The 21,299-nt window shown below is 41.1% G+C and overlaps 1 protein-coding gene across 3 annotated transcripts in view; it reads left to right on the top strand.

Annotated features, from left to right (window-relative positions):
* The first annotated feature begins 10,578 nt into the window (after positions 1-10,578).
* Positions 10,579-21,299, top strand: part of C19H18orf63 (chromosome 19 C18orf63 homolog) — a 34,792-nt gene continuing 24,071 nt past the window's right edge. For 2 of the 3 annotated variants that reach the window (XR_013046215.1, XM_016006889.3), the window contains exons 1-6: positions 10,799-12,321; positions 13,660-13,738; positions 15,146-15,202; positions 18,335-18,446; positions 18,994-19,035; positions 20,580-20,656. Coding sequence is in view for 2 of the 3 variants with exons in the window: in XM_016006889.3 (XP_015862375.3) it covers positions 12,122-12,321; positions 13,660-13,738; positions 15,146-15,202; positions 18,335-18,446; positions 18,994-19,035; positions 20,580-20,656 (567 nt within the window). In the remaining variant the exon portion in view is untranslated. Of the gene's footprint in view, positions 10,625-10,798; positions 12,322-13,659; positions 13,739-15,145; positions 15,203-18,334; positions 18,447-18,993; positions 19,036-20,579; positions 20,657-21,299 lie in introns of those variants that run through there. The other variant, XM_042264070.2, reaches the window with a different exon arrangement.

Genomic DNA, 21,299 nt, shown 5'->3' with positions numbered 1-21,299 from the left:
CCATCCCCGGCCTGGGTGCTCCCCAAACAGTTTGAGCCACGCAACCATATCCAGTCCCATGGGGGCTCCACAGCCACTAGACTGTTCGTGGGCTTCCACTAGTGTGGCCAGTCATCTCTGCACGTCTTTCCATCATGATCTCAACGTCCCAGAGTTCTGGGAATCCAATCGATGAGAGAGAAGAGGGATTCTGCAGGCGGGGAATGTCGAGATCATCTGTGTCTTTGTCAAAGCAAACAGTTTTCATTTTGAAGACATCCCATCTTCATTTGGTTCTTTCTGTTTGTTTTGGTGTTTTCTAAGACAGGGTCTTACTGTGTTGTCCAGTCTGTCTGGGAACTTGCTGTGTAGCCTACACTGGCTTCAAACTCCTCTCTCAAGAGGTGTTTCTGTCTCTGATTCTTGAGTAGCTTGGACTGCAGGACACCCCACTACGTCCCATTTGCAATACATTCCAAGCTCCCTTACTTTCTGTAAAGTAAAAGACTTATACTGGAGTGTAACACGAATCCTAACTGGTCTTAACAAAAAGCCAGAGCCAGATATCGGGGGAAATGCTGAAAGATCTGAGAGACAAAGGAACAAGCCACAGCCACCACCTCACCTCATCAACTCCTCAGTCGAAAAGGGGCTGAGCCCCTGTCCCCTCCCGCCTTATATTCCTTTTCTCTGCCCAGCCATATCACTTCCTGTCTCAGCCTCCCTAGTGCTGGGATTAAAGGTGTGTGCCACCACTGCCTGGCCTCTATGGCTAACTCTGCAGCTGGCTTTGCCCTCTGATCTCAGGCAAGCTTTATTTTTTTAGAGCATACACAAAATATCACCGCACTGGAGCTCCCTTTACCTGTATCAAATTGCTCAAGCATTATTTGCTGAGGAGACTTGAAAGGAAAGGAGTAAGAAAGCCCCCGTCAGCTGACCCCAGCAATCAAACAAACACAGGAGCGGATTAGCAAGAGAAAGCACGTGAGTAGTGTGAATTTTATGTGCACATGAGTGAGAACTCACAAGAGACTAAAGTGAAAAATACAAGCAGAGCACCGTGTGCTTTTAGACGTGTTTAGATAAAGAACCATAAACTTGTGAAGAAATGGTGGGACAAATGGACCTCTGAACTGTGGTCGTAAAGCCAGGGGAAGTCATTAGGGGATAGATGGGACTGGTGGACACGCCAGTGGAAGACAAGGGGTGTGTAAAGAACTTATCTGTGCAGGTTTATGGCCGCCATCATCATCATAGTCTTTGATGATCACGGCTATTTTCACTCCAGGCGTAAGGAAGACAAGGTTTCAGCTGGAAATAACCACTATGGCAGGATCACACAATTGGGGGCAAATCCAAAACTCCTTCAAAAGCCTGTCTTTAGTAAATTCTTTTGGTTTATTTATCAGAAATTAGTTAGTGGAATTCATTCTGAATTTTATATCCTGTTCCATTGATCCATGCAGCTCTGCTTCCAGCAATACCATGAAGTCTTGACAACAGTAACTGTGGAGTAACTCCCGAGATCAGGTAGCAGAATGAGTCCTCCTGCTTGCAGGTGGATTTTTCTGTCCCGTCAGCCAGCTCCCAAACCCGACATGGAGACTTATATTAATTATGAAAGCTCAGTCGATAGCTCAGGCTTGCCCGCTAGCTCCTATAACTTAAATTAATTTTTATTCAGCTACGTATGGCCACGTGACCCATGACGTTTTCCTGTCGTCCTTCCTCTCCTTCTGGCTCTGGCTGGCGACCCTTCATGTCTCCACCCTTCTTTTTCTTAGATATTTTTCATCAGCTGTTTCCATTTCAGCACACAAGCCCTATACGCTTCATTGGGTACACAGCTAATGGTTTTACGTAAATTTTAGGCATTCCTTATTATCATTGGGTACACATCTAAATGGTTTTATGTAAATTTTAGGCATTACTTACTGTGTGTGTGATGTGTGTGGAGGGGTAGCACATGTCAGTGGCACGTGTGTGACATTCAGGGGACAATTTTGCTTCCCCCTTTCCACCTTTACATAGCTTCTAAGCACTAAACTCATGTCACCAGGCTTGCTGGACAAGGGCCTTTTTACCATGGAGCCATCCTGCCAGTCCTAAATGCTCATTTTTTTAGTAATTATAAATGGTGTTGTATTTTCTTGTATACACCCCACACTCATTTTAACATATAATTACATAACTAGTTTTTCCTATTTTTCTTGAGCCTGAACTTCGATGAACTCAGCTTCTTTACATGTGTTCCAACTTCCTTATAGCCCTTATATCATCTGACAATGACCTACGCCTTCCATTTCCTTTTTTTAAAGCCCTTATCACATTGACTAGAACCATGTTGAAAGGTGGCTGTATTAGGTACCTGATTGTTGCTGCAATAAAAACTGGGAAAAACACTTTAAAGAAGGGCAGGGCTTTTTTTGGTGCTGTTTGAGGGTATAGTCCAAACCAGTGGGGAAGTCATGGCTGCAGGGGTTCTAGGAAGATCCTGCTTATCTGCAATAAAGAACCGTGGAGAGGAGCTGGAGAGACGGCTCAGCACTCAAGAGCACTGCCTGCTCTTGCAGAGGACCAGGGTTCAATTCCCAGCACCCACATGATAACTCACAACCATCTGTAACTCCAGCTCCAGGAAATCTAACACCCTTTTCTGCTATCCACAGGCACCAGGCACACATGTGGGGCACATACACACATGTAGGCAAGACACTTGTACATATAAAATAAATGAAGCTTTTTTTTTTCAAAAAAGCAAAGAGAAGTAAATACTGTTGCTCAGCTGCCTTTCTCTTTTTTATTCGGCCCAGGACCCAAGGCCGTGGAATGGGTGGGTCTTCCTACTTCAAATAAACTAGTCTAGATAATCCCACACAAACTTTCTCAGAAGTTTATTTCCAGAGTGACTCTAAATCTCATCAAATGGACAATTATGAATGACCACCACAGATTGTGTTGATTATTTCTGTGAATGTTCCTTATTAAGTTGAAAAACTTCTCAGTGAACACCAGCTTTTTGAGAGATCCAATCACAAGGGTGTAGAGCTTTAATCTTGTTTTACATCAATAGACATGGTCATGTGGTTTCTCTTCCTTAGCCTTTTCCAATAGTGGAATGCACTGAGTTTTAAATATTGAAGTATCAATGTGCTTTTAGGGAATAAACCTCATTTATGTGTGATGTGTAAGTTTTTGTATGCACTGCTGGATTCTGTTTATAATGGTTTGTTCAGAATGGTGTGTCTATATTTACAAGAGATGATATTTCATTTTCATATTTCATATTAGTCACTATAATTTGATAGATTTAATAAAAAGGAATATAATTTCATATAACAAGTTTGACCTGTTTTCTTCTTTTGTATCTTTCTGGGAGGGAATTTGGTAGAATTTTTATCTAAAGTTTTTTTGGAACTCCTAGTTAAACCATATGATAGGTCTACTATGAGTCAACAGACTTATGAGGTTGTTTTGTTTGTTTGTTTTTGGTTTTTTCTATTTATTTAAAAGACTATTTAATTTATGTTTCATACTGGGTAAGTTATGAACATCTGAACGTGTGTGTGTGTGTGTGTGTGTGTGTGTGTGTGTGTGTGTGTGTGTTGTATGTAAATCATGTGTGTGTAAATTCAGGTATACCATTGCCACCAGAAGACCACCTTGGGTTTTCCTCTCTCCCTTCACCTTGTTTCAGACAAGGCCTCCCAACACTCACCTCTGTGTAAGCCAGGCTACCTGGCTTGGGCCTGAAGGCTCCAGACTGCCCTGTCTCCTCCACCCATCTCCTCAAGATGGAGCAGAGATTATAGACACACTTCCCTGTCTGTGGCTTTCTGTGGGTTTGGTGCTCTGGATTCTGGTCCTCAGGTTTGTATTGCAAGTGCTTTGCCCACTGGGCCAGCATCCAAGCCCCAGTTGAACATTTCAATCTATATTGTCAACCATTGTGTGTAGTTGGAAGTTTTCTTCAGTCTCATCCAGCCCCAAGGTCCCACAGCTGCTTATAAAATAATCACTCAGAGGCGTAATATTATTTACAAACTATATGGTCTATGGCAAGCCTCTTGCTAGCTAGCTCTTACATTGTAAATTAACCCATTTCTATTAATCTATGTTTTGCCACATGTTCCATGGCTTACTGGTCTGCTGGCATGTTGTTCCTCAGGCTGCAGCTGGCGTCTCTCCAGACTCTGCCTTTCTCTTTCTTGTCTCTCTCCTTGGATTTCCTGCCTGCCTCTAAGCTGCCTTGCCATAGGCCAAAGCAGCTTATTTATTAACCAATGGGAACAACATACATTCACAGTGTACAGAAAGACATCCCCAAGCAAATGTGTGTGGACCTGCTGACATTAGGCTCTTACTAGCCTTCTTAATGATGTAGGATTTGCAGTTTTGTCCTCTGTTGAATGATTGACAGTAGTAATAGGTTTGCTGTTCTTTTTCTGTCAGTTTTGCAAGTTTGGCTAATTTTGACAAAAGGACAAGTGATTAGCTTTTAGTGTGACTATTTTTTTCTCTATCTCTTTTAATTTCGTTAATTTAAAACAGCATCTTTATATAATTTTCCTTATTTTATTCCCCTTTAATTATTGGTTTATAACTTTTCCTTTCCTCAAATAAATGCATTTAGTGAATGTTGCAAGATATCTGATCACCAAGATGGCGTTATTTACTGGAAAAATCTGTTTCTAGATGTGGTGCGGCTCAGCTCTAGCACACACCTTTAATCTAAGAGCTTTCTGCTTGAATATTGTAAACAAGATTAAATAAAGTCAGTCATAAGTCAAGAGGCAAAGCAGGCAGCCAGTCGACAGGAAGTGAACAAGAGAAAAGCCATAGAGAGTAGGAGGGAGTCAGGAGGATGGATAGAGAGATGCACGGAAAGTAGAAGGGAGAGACATGGAGTTGGAGAAGTCTTATTTGAGACCGTGTAGGAGAAAGGCCTTTTTCTGGAACATTGGTGGAGGATGAAGGTCAGCTGGGTGCTTTCTCTGCCTCTCTGAGCTAGCAGGCTTTCACCCCAACATCTGGCTCCCAAGTCTTTATTGGCAAAATAGAACGATTGAGATTTAGTAAAAACAACAAGTGAATATACCTTTTTCTTTGAAACTGTAGGACTACTAAATCTCCCTATGACCTGCAGCAGAGCCTTCTCTTGAAGTCACGGCAACCGTTATAATCCAATACCAAAGCCTACTTCAGACATTGGTTCCAAATAACTCCCGATGTATTTCAAAACCAAACTTTGAACTGGGGAGGATATATCAGTGGGTAAAACACTCGCTGTGCAAGCGTGAGGATTGGAGTGTGAATCCCTACAACCCACTTAGATCTGGGTAGGTGTGACATTCCTCCTACAATCTTAGCTCAAGGGGGGCATACAGGCAGAGACAGAAAATCCCTCGGACAAAGCCAAAATGGCAAGCTCAGGTTCAGTGGGACAGCTTGTCTCAATAAATAAGATAGAGAACAGCTGAAGAAGATACCTAATGCCAAGCCTGTGCCTTGACACACATGTACACATACCTGCATACCCACCAGTACACATATACATACAAAAACAAAATCATTTTGTTATTGGTAACCTGAATCCTCTTTAATGTTATCAGGTGTGTGATAAAGGATATGATGATGGCCTAGTTGGTAAGTGTTGTAACTCAGGCTTAGCTCTGGGCTTAGCAATCAGTCAAGTTTACCTAGTGCAACTGTTATTATTACTCAGTAAGACTTTCTTATTCTAAAACACAGGTATGAGGAAGCAACCTACCTGGCAAGGTACTGTAAACAGCAAATTTAGACACAGAAACCCAAGAAACAAGAAGTACACAAATATTTACAAATGCTTCCTGAGTTCTACAGCAAGAACATTGTAATAGACACTTAGAAAATTAATTATACTCCTGACCTTTTGCAAATAAAAACATACTCTAAGTATTTGCTCTCTATCCCCCCCATCTCTGCTTTCCTTTTCTACAAAAATGTCTCCAACTTAGATATGAACACAAGATATTTGTATTATATTTGTGTCTTTTGAGTATCATGTTAATGTAGGATAGCTTGTCCTTTCTGGAAATATCTGTCTCTTGTGCACATTTAGTTGAATCTAAATAATTGTCCATCTACTTAAAAATAAAGCATCTTTCTATTGCTTGAAGTTGTTTTATCCCATGACTATTGACAAACACCAACATAGCTACTGAAATTCTTTCCAGGGCAGCATGAGGAACGAAGGACAAAGGCCTATCATATCTGGCTATACAGCTAATAATCGTATCTGGAGATGTGTTCTTTGCTAGAGAAGAGCATACACTGTTTGTTTGTCCAATCCCAAATGGTCAACCATGAAAACATGCATACAAGTAACATTATATGAACTGAGCAGGTTATATTTAGCTGTATATGTTCCTAATAACAGTTAATAAAAAAAGTAGCCATGAGTTTGAAGGAGAGCAGAGATGGGTATGTGGAAGGGTTTAGAGGGAGGAAAGGGAGAAACATTGCAATTATCACGATAACTTAAGACAATGACAAGTTAATCATATTAGATAATTTTTCATGGTTTCAGAAAGGTCAGTATGTGATCACTTGGCCCCTTACACTTAGACCAAACATCACAGGATGGGAGTGTGTGGTAGAGGTTACTCCTCTCACGAGAGGCATCAAACACAGAGCAAAGGACTGGGGACCAGGCCCAGCTTCTAAAATCACACCCACCACATGCTCTCCTTCCTCCAGGTAGGCTCAGAATCCTAAAGTTTACATGACATCTGAGAACCAACCACACGAGTCAATAGTGACCATTTCATTCTCAAACCCTAAGAACAATCTTTGGCACATTTGCCTGTGTGTCTCTCTTGAAGGAGGAGTAGGACAGTAAGATAATAAATGATACAGGTGATGGTTTAAATGTTAATTTTATTATTTTACAACTCTTTTGTCTTCTGCATAACTTGTAGAGCTATGGAGGACCTGGGGCTCACAGATAAGCACTGTTGGAACCGAGAACGTTAAGCACACTGGGTTGTTTCTTAAAGGAAGAAATGCTGTACCCATTATCCACCAAGAAGGTTGGAGCCAGTGTGCTTACTGGCCTGCTGAACATTTCTCCATCTGTGTGGCTAGAGACTTTTCTGGCACTGGATACTCCCTCAGATCCTAATCATAAGCTTGTTTTTCTCAGTCCATCTATAGAAACTATCTTTATGGACTTTACAAAGAGTAAAAAGGATTTATGTATGCTCTGTTGAGAACATGGAATTGAGTTATCATCAGAATAAGTTTTCACCAAATTGTGCTGTGCTTAAATATTCCTAAAATAAGTTACTCGGCGTCAGACTCCAGAAGTTTGAACTAACACCAGCTATTGAGTCGGGTTGAACCAAACTGCCTTCTTACCTATGGTGACTTGTCACTCTGCTGACCATGGTGGTCACAGAGACCCTTGCAACAAGCAAGAACAATATTAATATGAATAGGAGAGTTCCAGATACTATACTTAACTGTGCAAAGCATTCAGGATCCTTGGCAGTCCCAGGAAGGAGAGGTGATGGCGCCACTCGGGCCACAGGTTAGGGAGCTGCCTAGGCAATCCTCAAAAACCAAGTCCATTACCAAGGCATTGTTTGGCTTTGCTTAGAAAACCATCACTTATTCTTAAATAGGGACAGTCTGAAGTCTTCTGAGGCACATTTTTTTCCATTCAGAATTATAGCACCATGATGAACTATCAGTATATTTAAGAAGCTTGAGGAAAGGAGTGTTTGATGACAAAAGGGAAGAAGGACTTCCTGTGAGCTGCTTGTACACAAAATCCATCAGTGTGGGAGACCTGAATCAGCAGCTAGGCTGAGCTCCTGGTGGAGGGTCCATTGCTGGGCAAAGATTCCAATAAGCACCTCTGGTCTGAATTGCTGCAGTTTTTTTTTTCTCTCATCAATTTGCTATTTTTATTTTATAATTAACTTAATTTCACATATCAGCCACGTATTTCCCCCATCCTCCCTCCTCCCATCCCCCAGCCCACCCCACCCCCCCATTCCCACCTCCTCCAAGGCAAGGTCTCCCTGGGGAGTCAGCCCAGCCTGGTAGACTCAGTCAGACCTGTCCTTGGTGCATGGACTGGTTTTTCGGAGCCTGGGGCCTATGCTGGGACACTTTGCTCAGCCTTGGTGTAGGGGGGAGGGGAATTGCTGCAGTTTTAACAGCTATTATAGGTGAACTTCGTCACAGAGATCTGCATATCTGCAAGGAGAAAGCTCTCTGGAGTCTTGCAAAAGAACTTACCACAGAGAGGCAACAACTCTCTCATTACTTCCCAACTCTCATTTTCAGTGGGTCTGACAAGAATGAGTTCACTTCGGAATTACTAACTCTTCCTATTCTGAGTAAGTTCTGCTATGGTAGAAAGTACTGTTTGCTTAATTCTCCATCATCAAACGCCTAGAAAAGCACCTGAGTGTGTTATGTGGCAACTAACTAACTGTCAAGTGAGCAAGAGGCGCATGTTACCAGCTTTTTAAGACCTTGCAGTGGCAGAGCTTCATCATCACAAAGGAGCTGTCTACTCATCTCCGCCAATTGTGTGGCCTGCGGCTTCACAGTCTGCTGTGGGATGGTCTGTATGTCAAATTACTCTGATTGGTCAATAAATAAAACACTGATTGCCCAGTGGCTAGGCAGGAAGTATAGGCAGGACTAACAGAGAGGAGAAAAGAAAGAACAGGAAGGCAGAAGGAGTCACTGCCAGCTGCCGCCATGACCAGCAGCATGTGAAGATGCCAGTAAGCCATGAGCCACGTGGCAAGGTATAAATTTATGGAAATGGATTAATTTAAGATGTAAGAACAGTTAGCAAGAAGCCTGCCACGGCCATACAGTTTGTAAGCAATATAAGTCTCTGTGTTTACTTGGTTGGGTCTGAGTGGCTGTGGGACTGGCAGGTAACAGAGATTTGTCCTGACTGTGGGCAAGGCAGGAAAACTCTAGTTACAAATGGTGCCCAACATGTTGGCAAGAGTTTCCACCTAAAACCTGAGTAAAAAGATTCTAAAACGGAGCAAAAAACAGTTCCTAGTTGCCTCTCTCAAGTTAGCGGCAGCCTGCATGTTTGAGCTACTATGGCAGGTTCCTGGTGTGCACGCTCAACCTGCAGTATGGTGGGAATGAGGTCTCTGCAAGTGGCACATTAAGCTGCATGGTGGATTTAGTCTTTGCTAGTACAAAACAAAAAAAGAGGTTTCTGGGCTACACGCTGCTTTGATAGAAGCATAGACCCACTATTTCTGAGAGTTGATGGCTTCCAGAGCTGGCAGAAAATGTACCACTGCCATGTTGGGAAGCTGAAGTGGGTGGAGCCAGCAGCCACAGTGCTGGTTCAGTCTTAGAAGGCTGCAGTTTAAAGCAATAGGCTCAAGGTAATATAAAAAATAAGCCACGTAAAGATGGCTACCACACAGAGAATCTGGATTATGTTGTCTTTGATATTCGTAACTGAAGAAAAACATTTGATTACAAAAGCTGTTGAGTTATACCAAAATGTATATTTTAAAGGTACCTTAACTTCAAAATTTGGATGTAAGGAAATGTTGCTTTGGAAAGGAGGCTCTGCTTTTGTTTCTACAGAAAGCCAGGGGCTATGGATTTGTTCTAGATTAAGATACATCAGGTTTGACCAGCCAAGACCACCTGAAAGGTCTCCGATGACACCATGGCCCAGATGATCCAACATCCAGAACTGTTTCAAGGCAACTGGCTCAGACGATACACCCTCACGGACTACTCCATAATCCTTAAATTTTCTCTGTGTCCCCATAAGATACAGCGCCCCCCTCCAGCAGGAAGTAGTAAGAGAAGCTACGCCCAAATTCCCAAATATACCAAATATCTCCAAAGCTGGCTTTGGAGATATGTAAAGTATATGTGTAGAGTGTAAGTCTCTGTGTTTACTTGGTTGGGTCTGAGCGGCTGTGGCACTGGCGGGTGACAGAGATTTGTCCTGACTGTGGGCAAGGCAGGAAAACTCTAGGTACAACAGCCACGCGCTGACCCAGGAACCAGCTGCTCTGAGGCATTCCGGTGACCAGTGAGGGTGCTAAGCAAAATTGGAGTTTGTCAGGAAAAGCCCACGGGTAGCGCTGGGGTGGCGACAGGACCCAATGCACGTATTATTGCATAACGGGACCAACAACTCCAGACATGTTGACACGGAATGCCATGCTGGAAACTGCTCCCTGTGCCGAGAAGGCACCGAAGCTCTCTGGGAAGCAAGCAAAGCCCTGGGGCCTACTGTCTGCAGAGGGCATGCTGGGACCGAGGGGTGCACGCGCTGAAGCCGCTGCCAGGGGCCATAATTAGGCCCTGGGAAGCGCGGGGCCTCGGGGAGCTCCAGACCCGGTGAGCCCTCCCCGGGGCCTGGCAGGGATGTGGGGTGCTGCCTGGGCCGAGTGGGGGGCTAGGCCGCTGGGGGCCCGACCCCAGTGCGGGCCCTGCAGGGAGCAGGGCGCTGGCTGGAGCTCCCAGGGTCCTGACTGACAGGCGTGTGGGAGGGTCTTAGGAGCGTGGGAGTCCCGGGAGAGCCCCGCGCAGGGCCTGATGGGAGTTCGAGCGGGGAACTTGACAGGAGCCGGGCGCGGGGAGCCGGGTGTGAGGCGGGGAGCCCGGCGCGAGGCGGGTGTGAGACGGGGAGCCGGGTGTGAGGCGGGGAGCCCGGCGCGAGGCGAGGAGCCGGGTGCGAGGAGCCGGGTGCGAGGCCAGCAGGTTCCGAGGGAGCGCGAGGCTTGAGGGAGCGCACAGCATCCTCGCAGCGCCGGGGGCCGTGGGGAGCACGGGGGGCGGCTGAGGGACCGAGGTCAGAATCGCCTGCTGCCAGGCCTCCGTGTCGGCCCGGGGAGGTCGGGGCGCTGCTGCTCCCCCAGTGTTAACACCACGGCCTGCCGGTGTTGAATCGGGTTGGCCTTAGGCCTAGCCTGGAAATGATAACTCTTCTCTTAGAACTCGGCGTCACCTTTTCAATTTTGTTCTTGAAGGCTTTGGAGATCATAGCTGTCCCCGAGGAAGTGGAGCCTAACCAAAGAAGGGGGCTGATTGTGAGCCCACTGAGGGGACGCTGCAGCCGTGAGCCCAGCACGGGGCCGTCACCGAAGAAAGCTTCAGATACCGTGGTTTAAGGAAGCTGCATTTGTTCACCACGCCAAAGGTCACAGCCCGCATCCCTCAAACGACAACCGGAGGCATTTGGTTAATGTGATCAGACTCTAGTCCAACCACGCTCCCGAGTCCGGGGCTGGTGGCTTCTTTTCAAAGAGGGAAGATATTCTGTGTTAAGTTACCGCCCACTGGTGAATTTGTGCACCTTGGAGTACTTGACCTTCCTTAGCCTGCTCTACATTTACATTCCAGTTTTCTGTAATGCATGCTATACACTTCAAAGGCAGCATATGTGAATTAGCAATTTTAAAATGCGCCCCCAAGTAGAAGTTTTAAAGCCAAGTAATTTCTTGGAAATGAAATCTACTTAACGGTTATACAGTTACATAGTTTGGCTAACATTTTCTTTCATGTAAAATAAAACATAATATATTCTTTTTAACCTTGAAGTGGGTTATAGAGTGAATCTGAAATGGTACAGGTCTCGGCTTCACGTTTTTATTTTTAAATTATGTGACAGGAAAGATTCATTTTTCTGAAAACAAAACTTTGATAGTCAGCATCTGTAGAATGCATTATCAAACACATATGGCTAATATACAGCAAGTACCTAGGAAAAACATGCATTTAATAAATTAGGGCTACTCTTATTATTATTTGTCCTTAAATTAGCCATTCAATTTGTGCAGGAAAACTGAAGATTTAGAATCTTGGGAGAGGTGATGAAAGTATTCTAATTTATTCCATCAATAGGTATATAACTCTATGAATATAGTAAAAAAAAAAGTATTGAACTTTAGTCAAGGTGGATAATCATGGGTGAGCAATAGCTTAATAAAATGTGTCTAAATACAAGTGATATAGAAAACCATGACGGTGAAATGGTGATATGTTTGTGGCCAAAGTTTACCAATTTTTATTTTCTTATTCTGACATGACATCAAATAGAATCTGGTGAGTCGGGGTTGAAACCTTATTGCTAAAACTGTTTATGTACTTTTTACAGCTGTTTGTTTTTGAAGGTCTGGTTGCTGGAACACATAGTCAACAAGCGGATATGAATGAGTCCAGGCAACAGTCCCTGTTCTTTATCATACTTCCAGATTTACACAAACTCTGTGCTACCCAGATAATATTGAGTAGCAGGGTGGCAGAAATAGAGATTAGGAGTACGCAGATAAAGATGTGCAGGTAAAAACTCGTGTCTTCTAACTAAGCCTTTCAACTTTAAAAATCCCATTATAAGCCGGGCGGTGGTGGCGCACGCCTTTAATCCCAGCACTCGGGAGGCAGAGCCAGGCGGATCTCTGTGAGTTCGAGGCCAGCCTGGGCTACCAAGTGAGTTCCAGGGCTACCAAGTGAGTTCCAGGAAAGGCGCAAAGCTACACAGAGAAACCCTGTCTCGAAAAACCAAAAAAAAAAAAAAAAAAAAAAAAAAAAAAAATCCCATTATAGCTATTTTAGAGGGATTTTCTTTAAAACCCTTACTAAATCTGTATAGATATTTTGAAAGCAAAGAATCCATGCATGTTAGAGTACATTTAAAAGGGAATTTAAAATACTTGAGGTAAATATCTCACTGTTGGGCTTTCATATTTGTGACCTCTTGTGTGCTTTAAAAATTTTGAATTTTCAGGGCTGGAAAGATGGCTCAGTGGTTGAAAGAACTGGATGCTCTTCCAGAGGACCAGAGTTCATTTCCCAGAACCCACATGAAGCTCACAACTGTCTGAGACTCCAGTTCCAGGGACTAACACCCTCACACAGACATAACATGCAGGCAAAACACCAATGCACATAAGATAAAAAATAAATTTTAATTCTCTGTAAGACTTAATTCATGAATTAAATTAGGCTCCCCCAAAATATACCAAGTAATGCATATTTACTATATACTCTTTACAAGGTACTTGAAGATACTAAAAGATTAATATAACTTCTGAACTTTCACATCAATAAGTGACAATGGAGAATATTTCTTTAAGAACTATCTTGCAACTCCTAACCCAAGGTAATCTTTAAGGAACAGCTCAACTGAAGCCTGAGTATTAAGGACTCTCTTGTATTAGTTCCTTTAATTGTTTGAGGTACTCAAAGAACTCAAGACAAAATTATATATTTAAGTAACTATCCCAGAGAAGAATGAAGCCTGTAAGATTGCTAGGAGCAATGGTGAATACCCATAATGTCAGCAGTCTGGAGGCTGAGGAACAAGCATCTTAAGCTAGAGGCATCCTGAACTACATAGTAAGATGGTTGCAAAACAAAACAAAATGCTGAGGACAAAAATGGGGAGGACAGTCTGGAGTGTACCCAATCTTAAATCCCCAAGTACATCAGGAAATATATATCCTTCCTGTTTGGGTGTAATTTAGTCATACTTATTACAAATTACCTCTGACCCCTCTGAAAAGTAACAAAATAGGTAGAAAAGTGAGATGTTAGACTAAGTTTCTAGATATTTCAGTAACATACAAGTATAGATGGTAGACAAGTTCAGTTTGAAAATAATGTATTTCTTCTCCATAGGCAGTTGCTACTTCTGCATGAAGATATTCTTACAGCACCTGTGCCTGGAATATTAAACCAAATTTGGGTAGTGATGTCGGTTAGTATCACTGATTGCTGGAAGCAATATTAATAAATAATAATTCAAGTATGGCAACAGAAATTAAAGATGGTTTATGAGGACCAACCACCCCATATTTCAGTTTGAATGAATGTCCCATTAACTTTGATATGCCTGATGTTTAAATCTATCTTGTGAGTCTAAATTAATATTCAACTTTATCTGATATAAATGCTGAAATAAAGACCACTAATGAACAGAATGTTATGGTACAATATATAAGATAGCATGGGCTTCAGTGCCTTGTGTCAGTATTTTAGATATACTTAAATTTCTCATCTCAGTAAATCAACATTTTTATTATTTGAGAATTTCATACATGCATATAATTTATTTCCATCACTTTCTCTTTCTACTCCCCCCACACAAATCCTTCCATTTACATCTCCTTCCTACTCCCAACTTCATATCCTCTTTCTTAAAAAAATAATCCACTGACTCTAATTAGAGCATACATGCATGGTGGTAGGGCCATCTACTACAATACTCACCCCAACAGGGACCACGCCCCTAAAGAAAACAGATTCTCCCTTCCCTAGTAGCCATTAACTCTAAAAAGCTTTTCAGGTAAATGTGGGGCCTTGTATGTCCCTCCCTCATTCATGATGAAATGTTGATTGTCTTGATTCTGTGCAGGCCACCACAACTGCTGTGCAGTTGAGTGCAATGGCCATGTCATATCTGGAAGAAACTATTTCACAGCAGTCCTCTAACCCCTGGATCTTACAATCTTTCTGTCTGTCCCTTCCTCCATGATGTCCCATGAGCCTGAGGAGCAGGATAAGGAGTATGACATAGTTATCCTATTTAGGACTGAGAGCTCATAACCATTTGTTCTCCGCACACAGACTAGCCATGAGTCTCTGTATTAATCACCATCTACTGCATAAAGAAGCTCCTTTCGCGAGGACTGAGAGCTGCATAATCTATTGTCATAGATATATAGTTAGATAACAATTTGATACCATGCCCATCTAGCAAAATAATATCTACCAGTCTTTTAATACTTATATTTCTTTCATTAATAGGTTGAAGCCTTTTAAATTTAAACTTCTTTTTAGGTTCATTTTCCATATTCATGTCTAAGTATGTCTTGTATATTTAAAAGCTGTCAAGTACTTATATGAAATTTATTTGCCTTTTGTATGGAGAACATGTCAATATCAGGCAACTTCACTTTGACAATGTACCTGTCACAGATAATCTTTCAGGGAAAAAAGGGTTATTATAGTATCTTTCTTCAAATGAATATAGAATAGAAATATAGAACAATAGCTGAAATCTGTGCCCTCTGTTGTATTTTGCTTAAAATATTCATGTATGACAATGTTTTGTGATATATATCTATGTTAAGTCCTTTTTACAAATGTAGACTTTCTGTTATAGATACCATTTTTTAAATCTGGGAGACTTAATGCCTATATTGAAAAATATGGAGCTAAGGTATGTGTTTAAGATAATAACATAGATGTAATATTATTGTAGAATGATGTATATTCTACTTCTTTTATCAGTGTCCTGGTGTGTTTTCTGATGTTGTGATAAAACACCATGACTAAAGAGCAACTTAGGGGAGAAAGTGTCTGTTTGGTCCATTCTTCCATATCACAGTGCATCATCCCAGGACGCCAGGGCAGGCACTCAAGACAGGAACTGAAGCACAGACCACAGAGAAGCTCTGCTTACAGGCCTGCAACATGGCTCACTCAACTTGCAGACTTGCCAGAGGCCAATCTGATGGGGGCATTTTCTCAGTTGAGGTTCCCTTTTTGCAGATTACCCTAGTTTGTGTAGAGTTGCCAAAATTAAACAAATAAGTAACCAAAACCTAACCAGCATAGTCAACAAACAAAATTTGGAGTATCTTTCTCACAAGTTATTGTTGTAGATAGAAAAAGAACTTAAGATTTTTCTAAACAATCATTTAAGGACACAGAGAGGGGAACTAATGGTTTTTCTCCATTTTTACATGGGAAAAAATGAAATCCTGAGAGATGGAATTATTGCCACAATTATATAGCTAATATATAAACAAAATTATAGACTGCATTTTGTATTCTTATAGTGAGCTTCTTTAAAGGGAGAAAGTTGGTGTGGGGGTTCACTTTGTGGTTGGAAGGTGTAGCTGAGAAAAGCAGCTCACCTATGTCACCCGGGTGGGAGGAGAGAGAGAGATTGAGAGAGAGAGGGGGGGGGGAGGGGGAGGGGGAGGGGGAGGGAGAGGGAGAGGGAGGGAGGAGAGAGAGAGAGAGAGAGAGAGAGAGAGAGAGAGAGAGAGAGAGAGAGAGAGAGAGAGAGAGAGAGAGACTGAGAGAATGAAAGAGAGATAGTAAGTCTGCACTCTCAGGCTTTCTTGTCTTTCTCTTTTATTTCAACCTAGCCTCAGCTCCAGCCTATGGGGATGGGGATGGTACTGCCACATTCAGACTGGGTCCTATCCTTTAGCCCTCTTTGGAAATCCTCAGACACACCCAGAAGCCTGTTTTGCTCATTCCTTTGGCACTTCTCGTCAATCAACTTGACAATTAAGATTAATTGTTATAGTTATGCATCAGTTAAGATCCCTACCATTAGGAATTATAAGAAATAAATATCCCCTCTCTTTAGAAACCAATTCTTTGGAGGAAGTCATGTCTGATTTTGCTATTTCTTACCTAAATGTTTTATGAAATTCATCTGTAGGCCTATCTGGAACTTAGATTTTGAAAAAAGTTTAGCTATAATTTTACTTTAACAGGAAGTAGAGCTATTAAGTTATTTCAAGGATTATGTCCTGTGTATTTAAATTCTTAAATTTGTTTTAATACAGTTGCTTTGGTATTCTCTTATTTTCCTTTGTTATAAAATCTGAAGTGTTATCTCCATTCTGTTTTTTAATATTGATTTTGTGTGTGATCTTTTTTGATTTTTTTCTTTTCTTTTTCTTACTCTCTGATCAGTCTATCTAGATAGTTGACCATCATTGATAGGATCAAGGAGGGGGATTTGATTTCATTGATTTTCTCTATTGTTTTACCACATTGTATTCCATTGAGTCCACCCCCCTACCTTTGGTCTATAGTGTTTCCTTCTACTTAATTTGGTTTGGTTTTGTCTTCCTTTTTCTAGTTCCTTAAAATGATGACTGAGTCTCTGAGTTAAGAACTTTATTCCTTTCTAGTACAGATACATTCAGTGTTAGATATGTTCTCTAAGTAGTTGTCTCTTTTTAACTTCCTAACACCTGCTACAAATAGGCTGTGTGGCTTCCAAATGGGGGCTTCCCAGGGGTCTTTCTGCTGCTGCTTACTCACTCAATTATTATTTAGAAAGATGTTTCATAAAGCTTTAATTTTTAAAAAAATATTGGTTTTTTTTTAGGGTCCAGAGTATAAACTACTATAGATTTAGTAAATGTTCCTTGTCATCTTACAAGAATATGCATTTTGGTCTTACTATAGTATTCAGTATTCTATATGTTAAATGGGTCTCATGGGTTGATCATGGTAAATCTACTACATTCTTGTTTTCTGTTTGCTTGTGTCAATGATTAGAATCAGGGTATCAAAATCTCTACCTATAATTGTGGCTATCCCAGCATGAAAACTGGGAAACAATTCTTGGCTCTCTCACTTTTCTGCTTGTCTTTCTTACAGATTCCAGGGCAAACTTTTCTGGATTGTATTCAGTGCTTATGAAGCAAACAAGCTTGGTTTTCATCCTAACCTTCAGCAGTTTCCTGATGAATGTGTGTTAGTCCTTGCTCAGCAGAAAACACCCGACTCTGCTGGTCTGCAGTCTGTCCTCGGCAGTGTTGTCCTCTCAAGCACCTTCTAGCTTCTTAGTCTTCCTGTGGACTCTCAGCTCTGTCTCTTCAATTCACAGAGAGGAACAGAGTCTCTCTAGATTTCCTCTTCCACGACCTCAGCCCGGAAACCCTCTTTATACAGTAAACCAGGAGAATGTTATCCTCTATAGAGGAAAAGCCAACAAGGTGGGCTCTGTGATTTCCCAGGGCTCGTCTTGTTGGCTTTTCATCTATAGAAAATAACTCTTCTTTTTCCATAATGTCCTGTATTTCATGAACCATTGTTTCAAATAACTTACCCAGTTCTTTTTTAGAGACTTCAAGTGGGAGAAATAAATTCAATTTCAATTACTTGGTAGTCAGCAATAAAAGCTTTAATATTAAATATTAACTCTGTATACCTAGATTATACTTGGTTGCATGTGTGATTTTGTACTTAGCCATTTCTAATGTTAAACTACAGGGAACAAAATGAACAAACCATAATATCATTCTTGCTTGAGTTCCTCTGTGTGGAGCGGGCTACATGGTTGAAGACTCAGTACGGGTTAGGCTTGCACATAAGCAGGAAATTTGGGCATGCAGCATTGCCGCAATGGTGGCTTCACAGTGAGAACCCTTGCATTCTTAGCCTTGTAACTAGATAGTACTAGTTACAGGAGCAGCCACAATCTTTATCTAGAATTGCTTAGTTTATTGGTTGTTGATGTGAGACTGCAGACAGTATCTGAGTTTGTAGATCTGTAGCAATTGCTCTTAACTTGCCCATCTTTTCTTTAATGTTTCAGATGGAGGCTCCACAGAGAGTAATTCCTGTAATTCTTCAAAACTGCCTTTCGTATTCACTCACTGCTAGACTGGCTCCAGCCTGGAACAGAGCAGGTCATCTCTTGGTACAAGGTGACTGTGTGCCAGTCATGGGGACTTTCTGAACTAGACTGCTTCTGTATGCACATCTGGGTTTGATTTCAGTGTACCTTACTTTTAGAGAGGAGTTCTTAGCTCCAACTCTAAACATTCTTAGACAAGCCCACACTAACACCACTGTCATCTCCTTACGTGGGGATAATATACAGAGGGCTGTTGACACTGCTTTAAAATGCTTTTATTATTGTAATACTTGCTACTTAAGAATAAATATGTTATGAAGGATTTGATAAAATAAACACAAATTGTCAGTATTGTTGGACCCAAAGGGCTATCTTGAATTATTGCTAAAGTTTGATGGTTTTCTAAGTACTATAAAGTACTTAGACATACATTTTTGAAGGAAGAATTGGGTATTTTGGTCCTTTTCAGGGAACAGATACTTTTTGAGTGATTATGTTTTTTTCTAAGAGCTGTCATTAGATATTTTACAATTTCATAGCACTTCAAATGGTTATATTTCTCAATAATGACTATTTCTGAATTATAATAATATGGTATTTCCTGTGAATTTTTTAAGGAAGAAATTTTCTTTCTCAAATGGGAAAGCAAAATGCTGTTGGTAAGTAAAAACACATAAAGCAATAAACAAAGCATTAATATGACTAACAGTTGTTTGAAAACCAATGTTGAGTTGTTACAGTCTTGATGATTACCATATGCAAGGAGATAATAAGACACAATTATAATCAGAATTTACCTAGGAAGTTATTTCTCATTAAAAATATATATTTACCTACTTGATAAAAAAAAATTCACTTAAAGCTGGGCGGTGGTGGTGCATGCCTTTAATCCCAGCACACGGGAGGCAGAGCCAGGCAGATCTCTGTGAGTTCAAGGCCAGCCTGGGCTACCAAGTAAGTTCCAGGAAAGGCGCAAAGCTACACAGAGAAACCCTGTCTCGGAAAAAAAAAAATTCACTCAATTGGGAGGAAAGGTATATTTTATTTTCTCTACTTAAGAAAATGATTATGAAAACAAATGATTATGAAGATGTTTAATTCTGCAAGTATTTTAATATATTTTCCAAAATCATATAATCAAAAATTGTATTAATTATGTCAAAACTTATTTTTGTTAGAATATTGTTTATCTCCTGAAAAGAATAGACCTTATTATAACATCCAATCCATTCGATTGCTCTGCATAGTGCACTGAAGGTAGGTAGGTTCCGAGATAGCAGTGCCGAGGCAGCAGATGGATGGGGATCATAAGTGTCCAGTAGGCTTTAATAATCAGACATGGCAGCTTCCCCCACCATTTGAACATAGTTTCACATCCTCATTTATAGTCCACAATGACTGGAACTGAAGGACTGTCCTGCTGAACCATGCTTCCTGCCTGGCACTACCTCTGGGTTTCAGTTAGACAGTGGCAGTCGTTCTGACCTCACGGTGGATGAATGAGTTTGTTACCTAAAATTAGCTTCATTACACTACATGAGACCTTAGCTAGAGAGTCAAGATAACAATTTAGAAGAGCAAATTTCTTGGGCTCCTGCTAGAAGACTGTTTTTACTTTTGTTTAAAGGTAAATACTTAGGCTCAGACATGTTAGCGGATAGTCACTAAAGTTTTACAAAGTCAAGGCAGCCTCATAACTGATCCTCTGCTCAGGAAATAGCATTGTCAGCATCCCTGAAGCTCCCAAAGCCTCTTCAGATACTATCTGCTTCCAAGGTCCTCGTGACTCTGCCATGTCAGCATAGCTTTATTTATAAAAGAGTAAGGAAGGTCTCTAGGAGGAGGCTTAGTGAATGACTATCAGGTCAGAAGCCTGGTGTGAGACCTCACTGGAATTTAGTAATAGATGTCAGATTTGCAGAAGTATTTATTGAGTGTACTATAAGCTGAAGAAGTATTGTCTTTCTTAGCGTCATCCTCTTGTAGGAGCTCCTCCCCACACATATCCTATTGTTTCATATCTTTGTCTTAGAAGTGTAATTTGTAGACTGCAAAATCTATGGTTCATTACTTGAAATTTATTATAAGTGTAATAAACTGTTCTTAATGTAAAAGTTGGATAAAGTAATATATGCTACTAAAATGCTTCATTTGATATGATAGAATACTAATTCTAGAAAATTCATGTTTAATTCTTTTTCAGTATTAGACATCAACGTAACAGAAACACAAGTTTGTCTAAGTATTGAAGTCTATACAATCAGATTGCCAACACCTGAGGTACAAAATATTTTATTTCTGTAAGCTCCTGTATTTACTATATGTGCATGTTATTATTACTATTTGATTTTAGTTTTTAACATGGAAGCTGATAGGAAGAGTTTTGTTACCAGAACACTTGCAATGTTTTCTCAGAGATGTAGGCTATACACACATACACACATATATGAAAACAGAAGGGGTCATTCGGAGGGAAAAGGAAGGGAGGAAACTAGCAGGAGTGCGGGGCAAATGAGGGAGACCAACGGGGCGACTGTGGACAAAGTACAAATAGAAACTTAAATGTCTTAACGAAGCCCATTATTTTGTGCTAACATTTAAAAGGACTTAGTAGTTGTTTGTTGTTATCATTTGTTTGTTTAGTTATGGTGGTTTTGAAACAGAGTCTCAGTTCATAGCTCAGGCTGGCTGCCAGTTGGTGTCTGCCAGGCTGGCCTTGAACTTGTAGCTATCCTCCTACCTCAGCCTCCAGAGTATAAGAATTGTAGGCACAATGCACCGTGCCCAGCTTTAAAAAAATAAATAAAATGTATGCTGCTAAGTGCTTGACATGTCTATGTTTTCTAAATTCCCCCAATATCATTCTCATTTAACATGGGTTTTTATCATTTTATTCCTGTCAAAAATATCATTAGACACATCC

The sequence above is a fragment of the Peromyscus maniculatus genome, chromosome 19 (genome assembly GCF_049852395.1).
Source record: "Peromyscus maniculatus bairdii isolate BWxNUB_F1_BW_parent chromosome 19, HU_Pman_BW_mat_3.1, whole genome shotgun sequence".
NCBI classification, from domain to species: domain Eukaryota; kingdom Metazoa; phylum Chordata; class Mammalia; order Rodentia; family Cricetidae; genus Peromyscus; species Peromyscus maniculatus.
The sequence above is the reverse complement of the archived record's forward strand: the minus strand, read 5'-3'. Positions and strand labels throughout refer to the sequence as shown.